This window comes from Panthera leo, chromosome B4, assembly GCF_018350215.1.
Source record: "Panthera leo isolate Ple1 chromosome B4, P.leo_Ple1_pat1.1, whole genome shotgun sequence".
Lineage (NCBI taxonomy): Eukaryota > Metazoa > Chordata > Mammalia > Carnivora > Felidae > Panthera > Panthera leo.
The window spans coordinates 81,875,873-81,886,940 of record NC_056685.1 but is presented as its reverse complement, the minus strand read 5'-3'; the positions used below and the strand labels follow the sequence as shown (position 1 = coordinate 81,886,940).

At 44.4% G+C, this 11,068-nt stretch overlaps 2 protein-coding genes across 3 annotated transcripts; one reads left to right on the top strand and one right to left on the bottom strand.

Annotated features, from left to right (window-relative positions):
* Nucleotides 1-130: 130 nt before the first annotated feature.
* On the bottom strand, nucleotides 131-9,078 carry METTL7B (methyltransferase like 7B). Of its 2 annotated transcripts, none has more exons than XM_042946786.1 (3): nucleotides 8,993-9,078; nucleotides 1,477-2,743; nucleotides 131-380 (listed from the first exon to the last, which is right to left on the bottom strand). In XM_042946786.1, the coding sequence occupies exons 2-3, from the start codon at nucleotides 1,972-1,974 to the stop codon at nucleotides 144-146; spliced, it is 735 nt and encodes a 244-aa protein (XP_042802720.1). In that variant the 5' UTR covers nucleotides 1,975-2,743; nucleotides 8,993-9,078; the 3' UTR covers nucleotides 131-143. The 2 variants fall into 2 exon arrangements, with proteins under 2 accessions (XP_042802720.1, XP_042802721.1); XM_042946787.1 differs by having other exon boundaries at nucleotides 1,477-2,604; nucleotides 8,993-9,059.
* Nucleotides 9,008-10,300, top strand: LOC122224654 (glyceraldehyde-3-phosphate dehydrogenase-like). The gene has a single exon (XM_042946785.1). It carries the CDS (start codon nucleotides 9,085-9,087, stop codon nucleotides 10,084-10,086), a length of 1,002 nt encoding a protein of 333 aa, XP_042802719.1. The 5' UTR covers nucleotides 9,008-9,084; the 3' UTR covers nucleotides 10,087-10,300.
* The last annotated feature ends 768 nt before the right edge of the window (nucleotides 10,301-11,068 follow it).

The window sequence follows — 11,068 nt, the reverse complement described above, 5'->3', positions numbered from 1 at the left end:
GTTAGACTCCTGGCAGAGGTGGAGGGAAGGAGGAAGGGGGGGTGGTGGGGGGAATGACTTCTTTGCCTAGATTTCTCTCAGGGGAAGACAGACTTAGCAGGTAGGTGGGATTGCTCTGGCTGGAGGCAGGGCTTGGGGAAGGGTTATTTTATAGCCTTTCCCATGATGTGGGGCCCAACAGGTAACCACTTGAAGGGAGGGGGTTGTTGTTCCATTTGGAGTTCAGAGAACTGGGCACTCTCCAGATCCTTCCAGGTCTCTCTGGTGAGGCAGCAGCCATCCCCAATGTGTTTCCAAGTAGGCTCTAAAACTTGCTGCCACAGGAAGGCCCAGCTGCCACGGGGCTCAGCCACATGCTCCCAGAAGAAGAACACTCCTCCCTGGGAGAGAAGAGTTAGTGTCACTTACTTGCTCCATTCCGCACCCTTCCTCTCACTTCACCCCCACCCCGCTGACCAAACCTGGTCAAGCCTCTTGGTGAAGCAGGGGTTGCTGGTCTGTGAGTTTATGAGGGGAATCGTTCTGCTCCTGACTTTTTCTGCAGACTTTGGCTCCCACCCTCCCACTCAAAAGTGCATGTAAGGAACCTCCCAGTGGGGATGACTGGTGAGAGATCTTTAAAAGATGGCCAGAGGAACAACCTAGCCAAGGGCAGATAGATGGTGAGATGGAGAGACTAGAGCAGAGATCTCACTGTGTACAGAGATGCTCACTTCTGAAACTCAGATGCGTACGCCCAACCTCTTCCTTTGGCCAACATCCCAGGGAAACCTTGCGCCTGACTTCTAACACTGGGGTTCCTTCAGCTCTTGTCTCCTTGCTGAACCCTCTCTGAGTGATCTCATGTACCCCTGTGCTCTGAATTTACCAGCTACAAGCTGGTGACTTCCAGATCACTATCTTCAGGCTACACCTTTTTCTGACTTCCAGATCTGGACTTCTAACCGCCTCTGTGACTTTTCCTCCTGGCTGTCTCAGTGGCATCTCAGGCCTAACAAGCCCCAAATAGGTTTCTCCCATTTCAGCAAATGACACTTCCCTCTCACCTCCCTCCCTCCACCAGTCACTCATGCCAGAAACCTGGAAACCATCCTAAACTCCTTTCCACGCTCAGTTCAAAATCTTATAGATTCTATTTCCCCTAATATCTCTATCTAGAACACTCTTTTATTTTCCCCACTCCTCCACAACCTGCTTAATCTCTCAGATCTCAATGTAAAACCTCACTTCCTTAGGTGTCCTTCTCCCCTCCTCCCATCTTCCCCTCCCTCCCAAACAACCGCCGCGTAAGGTGGCTCTCCTGTGTGCTTCCACAGCATCCTATTCTGCCCCATCGAAGCCCTGGTCCTATTTGCTCTTCACCAGCAGATGGGGGTGGATGAGTGTCTAACGTGCTAGTACAGCACATTCTCCTTTCTGGAGCGGCCACTGCTGCCTTTGCCTGCCCCCTGCCCATTCCCTCTCCCTTCTGCTTACCGGCCTCAGCACTCTCTGGACCTCCTGCAGGACCCTCCTCGGACTCTGCACAGAGCACAGCACCAGGGTGCTGACCACCACGTCCATGGACCCGTCGGCCAGTTGTTTCATGTCCTCTCCGGAAGCCACCACAAACTGTTCATACTGGAGATGCCTGTTCTCAGCCATGCTCTTTGTCAGCAACTTCTCCATGTGGGGGTTTGGGTCCAGGCAGGTGATCCGGCAGCCAGCTGGGTAGAACTGGAAGTTGGCACCAGTGCCGCAGCCCAGCTCCAGCAAGGCCACCTTCCCGGAGCCTCCCGTAAGCCTCTTTATCTGGCCAAAGAGCTCCCGTTTCTTACTCTCCATCTTTTGGTTGCTCTTGGCAGTCAGTGCCGCCATTAGGTAGGGGAAGTAGCTTTTGCACAGGGGCTGCCAGCAGCCCAGCAGGGCCATCAGGTGCAGGGGCAGGGTCAGGAGCAGCACCAGCAGCTGCAGGAGTCGGACCAGGACATCCATGACAGACCGACTCTGAGTGGTGCTTCCGCTGGGGCGTTGGCCTTTTCTCTCTTTGCAGTCACTGCAGACAGGAGTCTCTCTTCCTCCTGTGACAGGACTTTGTTCCCTGTGTCCTCATTGTCAATTTTTTCTTTGCCAGGATGGGGGAGGGTGTATGGAATACCTCCGGAGGGCTCAGCTCTTTTAGCCCTACAGGCTCTTCAACAAGTTTTATGGGGGGGTGGAGGCACAGGTGGTGCTAGTGTCCTGAGTTCCGGGGTGCTCTGTCAGTTGAAGGCAGGAAGTGCTGATCATTTCAGAGAGGAGTGGGAAGGGCGGAGACAGATATGTCTCAGGTCACAGCTTCATGGGGGCCAAGTGCTGGGACAGAGCTGACTCATGGGCATGTGTTGGCCTCATTCTGTCCCCGGGACGTGCACAGGTTATGCAAGCTGGAAACTCTGGTTGGATTCTCCTGGCACACTCCCAGGGCTCTGTAAACTGTAACATGCCTTTGCCCCAGATAGAAGTCGAACACAGAGTATTCAGGGTAAGGCCTGATTGGTCAGAAGAAGGAGGGAGGTTGCAGGCCAAAAGGAAGGCATTTTCTCAACTGACTGGTGTTTGTTATCACATTCAAAGCTGCAGTGCCTAAGCAATAGAAGAAAAGAAGGGAGAAAAAGAGTGGAGAAGAAGAGTCGGGAAGTGTAGGTCCCAGAATTAGTTCTGCCATTACAACTTGCTGTTTCTTTGGGCAAGCCTTTTTGCTTTCTGGGCTCCAACTTCTCATCTGTAAAATGGGGAGATGGAGAGAGATTGGGTGGGCCTTACACAGTTTCCAAGATCTCCTCCTATTTCCACATTCGTGTGATCTAAGGAGAGTGGGGGGAGACGGGAAGCAGGTGATGCTAGCTGTCCTTACAGCCTAGGACGGTACCCCCTGAGGCTTCGGTACTAGGCTGCCACTAAGGCAAGGGAGTCTCAGAGCCCAGATTTTGGGGTCATAGTCATCTTAGCAGAAAGTCCCCAAATTATTAGATGGTGGCTTTTCTTTTGGCCCAAGCCTCCCTCAGAGTCTTGGGGAAAGCTCCCCCATACAGTCCTAAGGACTGCACACCAATTGCACAGAGGCCAAAGGAAATTTTGTATAGCTCAGAATTATACAAGAGGGAATGACAATAGTCTAAAATCTCATGAGGAACATTTCCCAGGGCCATTGATGGCCCCTGGAGGAGGATTGAGTTTTAAAAAAGTCCCTGGTTGAGAGGGTCACTCCGTCAAAGTCCGCTGCCTCTGCCCTCCAGTCGACCCACCAACGGATCTGCCCTGGCCAGTGGGGGCCTTAGAAAAAAGGTCTGGGGACAACTCCTGAGTCAGGCAGGGATGAACTATTTCAGGAAACTGTCTTTTCCCACACAGCTGCCAGAGCCAGGAGCAGCCCCTGTGCTGCTGCTCAGGAGAGAGGTTCTGTGACCCCACAGTGAGACACATTCTTCTCTAGGCTTTGCTTCTGTTGTCACTGTAAAGGAGGCAGAAATTCCCCCCACAGTAGGGGCGCGAGCTCATGAAGGAAGTGGCAATGTTTGAAGCCTGTTCATGAAACGGTGTAGGCACAGAGTCGCTTTCTGCAGTAGTAAAGAGAGTCAGGGGTAGACAACCCTACTGGGGGACAAAAGAGGCGCCTCAGAGGGGGATAGGTGTATGGAATGAAGCAGGTGTACGGGACAGACACTGCCTGCCCCTTCCTGGAAAGGGTGAATGGCTCAGTTCAGTGGAGACTGGGGTGAGCTGGAGAAGTGGTGGGAGGTGAGGTCAGAGAATAGTTGTTCCTTAGAGAAGGGTTCTTTTTGTTTTTAAAAGAATCATTAAACTCTTTTTTTTTTTTTTTTTGGAAAAGGTAATACAGTCACAAGGCACAAAATTTAAAAGGTACAAAGGGACTACGGAGAAAGTTCTGTCTTCTACTCCCATCTCTCAACCACTCGGATGCCCCCTCTGGATGCACTAAGCATCACACCAGCCATTTCCTGGAATCTTTCTGGAGCTGGAGAGGATCTGCAAATGAGCAGATAACACACCCACCACGCATTTAGATGTATAGACACATATGCATATACATACTCCCCTTTCTTTACAAATGATAGTGTGTTGTACACACTCCTGAATACCTTGCTTTATTGGGTTTGGCAGATACTGCCCAAGAGTCTTCCAAAGTGGCTATTTCAATTTACACTTCCACCAGTAACATAGTAACATTTGGTGTTATGCATCTTTTATCTATCTATCAATCATCTAATCTATCATCTATTTATCATCTATCTGTTTATTCACTCATTCATATTATTATTGACTCACAGATTTCCTATTTTATTCAATGGGTTGTAACCTAATACCCTATTTATTTACAGTTTTATTAAGGTATGAGTTGCATAAGAAAGCATACATATTTATAGTGTATGACTAGATAAGTTTTGACGTATGATTACACTTGTGAAACCATCATCACAATCAACATAATGAACATATCTACCAACCATTGAAGTTTCCTCATGTCTCTCTGCAATCCATCTTTCCCTTTTCCATCCCCATCCTCAGGCAACCACTGGTCTGCTCTGTCACTATAGATTAGTGCATTTTCTAGAATTTTAGATAAATGGAAGCCTATAGTATGTATTCTTCTTGTCTGGCTTATTTCACTCAGCATGATTATTTGGAGATTCATCTGTGTCATTGCATGTATCAGTAATTCATTTTATTGCTAAGTGGTATTCCATTTTATGGATATACCACAAATTATTTATCCATCCAGCTGTAAATGGACATTTGGATTATTTCTGGGTTTTGTTTATCACAAATAAAGCTGCTATGAACATTTATGTGCAAGTCTTTGTGTGGACATATGTTTTCATTTTCATTTCCTTTGGGTAATTGCCTGGGTGTGGAATGGCTATTTATTTATTTATAATGTTAAATTATTCTTTTATTTTGGAAGTGTCATTTGTTTAATTTTTTATTGAAGTATAATTAACATATAGTGTTATATATAATTAATTAATTCAAGTGTACAAGATAATGACTCAACAATTCTATACAGTACTCAGTGCTCATCACGATGAGTAGTACTCTTAATCCCCTTTATCTATTTCCCCCATTCCCCTACCCACCTCCCCTCTGGCAAACACCAGTTTGTTCTCTGTATTTAAGGGTCTGTTTTTTGTTTGTCTCCTTTTTTTCTCTTTGTTTGTTTTGTTTCTTAAATTCCACATATGAGTGAAATTGTATGGTATTTGTCCTTGTCTGACTTATTTCACTTAGCATTATACTCTCTAGGTCCATCCACGTTGTTGCAAATGGCAAGATCTCATTATTTTTATGGCAGAGTAATATTCTATTATCTATTTATCTATCTATCTATCATCATCATCATCATCATCTATCTATCATCTATATATCTATCTGTGTACGTATGTATGTATGTATCTATCAATCATCTATCTATCTCTATCTCACAGCCTCTTTATCCATTCATCTATTTTTGGAAACTTGCATTGCTTCTTTATCTTGGCAATTGTAAATAATGCTGCAATAAACATAGGGCACATATACCTTTTGAATTTTTGTTTTATTTGGGTAAATACCCAGTAGTGGAGGTACTGGAACATATAGGGATTCTATTTTTAATTTTTTGAGGAACCTTCATACTCTTTTCCATAGTGGCTGCACCAGTTTGCATCCTCAACAATAGTACATGAGGGTTCTTTTTCTCCACAACCTTGCCAACACTTATTATTTCTTGGGTTTTCGATTTTAGTCATTCTGACAGGTTTAAGGTGATAGGAAGCTGGGTCTCTTCCCTTAAAGAGGAAATGCCATTTATTTTTCTTTTTTATTGTGGTAAGATACACATAACAAAACTTACCATCTTAGACATTTTAAGTGTACTATTCAGTGGTGTTAAAAACATTCACACTGTTGTGCAACCATCATCACCATCCATCCCCATAACTCCTTTTATCATGTAAAACTGAAACTCTATCTCCAATAAACAATGACTCCCTATTATCCCCTCTCCTTGGTCCCTGGAAACCACCATTATACTTTCTGTCTTTATGATTTTTTTTTTTTAAATTTTTTTAACGTTTATTTATTTTTGAGACAGAGAGAGACAGAGCACGAACGGGGGAGGGGCAGAGAGAGAGGGAGACACAGAATGGGAAGCAGGCTCCAGGCTCTGAGCCATCAGCCCAGAGCCCGACGCGGGGCTCAAACTCGCGGACCACGAGATCGTGACCTGAGCTGAAGTCGGACGCCTAACCGACTGAGCCACCCAGGCGCCCCCTGTCTTTATGATTTTGACTGCTCCAGGTATGTCTTATAAACGGAATCACACAGCATTTGTCTTTTTGTGACTGGCTTATTTCACTTAGCCTAATGTCCTCAAGGTTATCCATGTTGTAGCATATTGAAGAGTTTCTTCCTTTTTAAGGTTGAATAATGTTTCATTATATGTATATACTACATTTTGCTTATCCATTCATCTATGGTTGGACACTGGGTTGTTTCCATGTTTTAGCTACTGTGAAAAATGCTGCTGTAAAAGTGTGCGTACAAATATCTCTTTGAGACCCTGTTTTCAATTCTTTTGGGTATATTCCCAGAAGTGAAATTGATGGATTATACAGTAATTCTATTTTTGATTTTTTGAGGAACCACCATACTGTTTTCCACAGAACCCATAAAGAATGATGTGGGCTCTGGGGTTGAGACAGAAGTCCTTGTGTTAAATAAGTAATGTAGTTACATTCAAGATAATTTTACTTCTTCCTTTCCAATCTGGATGACTTTTATTTCTTTTTCTTGCCTTGCTTTGGCTAGAATTTTCAGTACTGTGTTGAATAGATGTAGAGAAAACAGGAATCCTTTTATTATTCTTTATCTCAGAGGAAAAACTTTTTGTCTATCACCATTGAGTATAATGTTTGCTCTATTTATTAGGATTATATGAAATATCTTTTAGGGAGAATGTAATATCTTTTTGCTCAAAAGTATGTTATGTTTTCCCAATTGTTCACATCTTCTTTTGTTACCTCAGGAGTATTTCAAAGATATCTTCATGTAGATATTGAACATTTGTTAAACTTATTTCTAGTTATATTACGTTTTCTGCCTTTTATAAAAGGAAGTCTCTTGTTCATTTATATCTTCTGATTGGTTTCCATTTGTGTGTGTGTGTGTGTGTGTATTTTGTTTATTGTACATTAGTTTATTGTACATTTGTTTATTGTAAATTAGTTTTGTATGTAGTCATCTTTTTTTTTTGAGAGAGAGAGAGCAGGGGGGAGGGGCAGAAGGAGAGACAGAGAGAGAGAGAGAGAGAGAGAGAGAGAATTTCAAACAGACCCCATGCTCAGCCTGGAGCCCAATGTGGGGCTCAATCCCACAACCCTGGAATCATGACCTGAGCCCAAATCAAGTCAGATGCTCAACCCACTGAGCTACCCAGGCATCCTTATACCTAGTCATCTTATCAAATGGTCTTATTGTTTATAATTCGTCTTTTTTATTTGATTCTTTAGGTTTTCTAAGCATAAAATGATCCTTGCCAATAATAATAATTTAAATCTTCCTTTCCAATTTTTATATCTTTTGTTTCTTTTTCTTGCTTAATTGCTTTGTCTAATTCCGTAGCAACGTTAAATAGTAGTATGGGTACTAAATCCTTTTCTTGTTCTTGAAATGAATGGGAATACTTCTAATGCTTTTCCACAGGCTATAGCTATTTTCTCTCAGCTCTTCACTGCCTTTTTATACTTTGCTGTATTGCTGAGGTTGAGTCAGCATTTACCTGGCTCATTTGCTTGCTGGCTTCTTTGTGGGTTCTGCCAAATAGTAAACATTGGAGGGAGATCAGACTGTGGGAGGAAGAGGGTATAGTCCTGCTTCCAGCTACGCAGTGTGGCAATTGCTGGCAGTGGTGTTCCATAGCAGCAATGGAGATGGGGTGATCCCAGGTTCTATCAGACTGCACCTTTTCAGCAATTCCAGCACTGCCCTCTTTGGCAGATCTAGAACACATGACAGTGTTGACAGAACATCAGCAGTGTTTGTGGGCTCCAGCCCAGGGCTCTTAGCAGCTTATGATCTTTGGGTATCATTTTTTCTTCCTTTTGCCCCTTCAAACTTCCTAACTTCTCCCTTTAGTTTAACATTTTTAAATTAAGTTTTTGGTTTAACATATTAAAAAATTTTTTAATGTTTATTTATTTTTGAGAGAGAAGGAGAGAGAGAGAGAGAGAGAGAGGAAGAGAGAGAGGGAGACACAGAATATATCAGTATATCCAGGCTCTGACCTATCAGCACAGAGCCTGATGTGGGGCTTGAACTCACAAACTGTGAGATCATGACCTGCGCTGAAGTTGGATGCTCAACATGAGACAAAGCATCTGTTTGGCTCAGCATCTGATATTGGCTTAGGTCATGTTCTCATGGTTCGTGAGCTTGAGCCCTGCTTTGGGCTCCACAGTGCAGAGCCTGTGTGGGATTCTCTCTCTCCCTCTTTCTCTCTGTCCCTGTGGGACTCTCTTTCTCCCTCCCTCTCTCTCTCTGCTTCTCTCTCACTTGTGCCCTCTCTGTCTCTCAAAAAAAAAAAAAAAAAAAAAAAGAGAGAGAGAGAGAGAGAGGGATGTGGACTTTGGGGTTGAAATAAAAATGATTAATTGTGTTAAATAAGTATTGAGATGAATGGCTCATACCAAATCCTCTGTCCTCTTAAAACCTCTCTTACCCTTGCTTTCCATTGATGAATTTACATTGTGGTTTATGACAGAAGTCATCAGATGTGAACTTCTTTATTTTCTATCACAAGGCCTACACATTATCTGCATCTTCTCCCATTTTCCTCTCTTATAATGGAGGGTATGATGCTACCCCTGTTGAGGGTCAATCTGTCTATTTATTCCTATATTATACCTCCTCTCACTTTCTAAATTTCTCACATAACATTTCAGCTTTACTGAGATATAGTTCACAATTCACATACCTTAAATTTCTCCAGTTTAGGCTCTCTGCTCCTCCCCGTTCGACAGACAGCCGCATCTTCTGGTGCAGTGCCAGCCGCGTCCCCGAGACACGATGGTGAAGGTCGGAGTCAACGGATTTGGCCGTATTGGGCGCCTGGTCACCAGGGCTGCATTTAACTCTGGCAAAGTGGACATTGTCGCCATCAATGACCCCTTCATTGACCTCAACTACATGGTCTACATGTTCCAGTACGATTCCACCCACGGCAAATTCCACGGCACAGTCAAGGCTGAGAACGGGAAACTTGTCATCAATGGAAAGCCCATCACCATCTTCCAGGAGCGAGATCCTGCCAACATCAAATGGGATGATGCTGGTGCTGAGTATGTTGTGGAGTCTACTGGGGTCTTCACCACCATGGAGAAGGCTGGGGCTCACTTGAAGGGTGGGGCCAAGAGGGTCATCATCTCTGCCCCTTCTGCTGATGCCCCCATGTTTGTGATGGGCGTGAACCACGAGAAGTATGACAACTCTCTCAAGATTGTCAGCAATGCCTCCTGCACCACCAACTGCCTGGCCCCTTTGGCCAAGGTCATCCATGACCACTTCGGCATCGTGGAGGGACTCATGACCATAGTCCATGCCATCACCGCCACCCAGAAGACCATGGACGGCCCCTCTGGGAAGCTGTGGCGTGATGGCCAAGGGGCTGCCCAGAACATCATCCCTGCTTCTACTGGCGCTGCCAAGGCTGTGGGCAAGGTCATCCCTGAGCTGAATGGGAAGCTCACTGGCATGGCCTTCCGTGTCCCCACCCCCAATGTGTCCATCGTGGATCTGACCTGCCGCCTGGAGAAAGCTGCCAAATACGATGACATCAAGAAGGTGGTGAAGCAGGCATCAGAGGGCCCCCTCAAGGGCATCCTGGGCTACACTGAGGACCAGGTTGTCTCCTGCAACTTTAACAGTGACACCCACTCTTCCACCTTTGATGCTGGGGCTGGCATTGCGCTCAATGACCACGTTGTCAAGCTCATTTCCTGGTATGACAATGAATTTGGCTACAGCAACCGGGTGGTGGACCTTATGGTCCACATGGCCTCCAAGGAGTAAGAGCCCCCTGGACCACCAGCCCCAGCAAGAGGAAGAAGAAGAGAGAGGCTCTCAGCTGCTGGGGAGTCCTTGCCCCCGTTCATCACCCAACACACTTGAGAATCTCCTGACCTCCAGTTTCCATCCCAGACCCCCTGAAGAAGGGGAGGGGCTTGGGGAGCCCTACCTTATCATGTACCATCAATAAAGTATACTGTATCCAACCAAAAAAAAATTTCTCCAGTTTAAGTTATGAAATTCAGAGTTGTGCAACCATCATTGCAATCAATTTTAGAATAATTGACGGCTCCAGAAAGAAACTCTATGCCTATTAACAGTCACTCCCTATTTCCTCAACTCCCCATCACTACCAATCTGCTTTATTTCTATGGCTTTAGGTATTATGGATTTGATATAAATGGAATCATACTATATGTGGCCTTTTGTGACTGGCTTCTTACATTTACAGAATGTTTCCAAGGTTCACCCATATTGGAGCATGTATTAATACTTTTTCATCTTTTTTTAAATGTCCAAATAGCATTCCATTGTATAGATATACTATATTTTGTTTATGCATTCATCAGTTGATGTTTGTTTGGGTTGTTACCACTTCCTGGGTATTATAAACAAGCTACCATGATTTTTTTTTAAAGTAGGCTCTACATCCACCATGGGGCTTGAACCCATGATTAAGAGTCGCATGCTCTACTGACTGAGCTAGCCAGGTGCCCCTCCATAAATTTTAATTTTAGCTTTATTTCTTCTTTCTCTTAGGTCATTTATCTCCATGGATCTTTCAACGTACTATTATTTCTAATATATGTCAGGTTAATAACAAAGCAACCCTCTCTTGACTTCACATCTCCTTTTATATATCCATTCTATAGATCTACTTCACAGCCATACTTCTTGAACCATCTGCTCATGTTTCCTCACTTTCCATTCACTCTCCCACCCCTTCCAATCTAAAATTGTAATAAAAACTGTTCTTATCTTATTT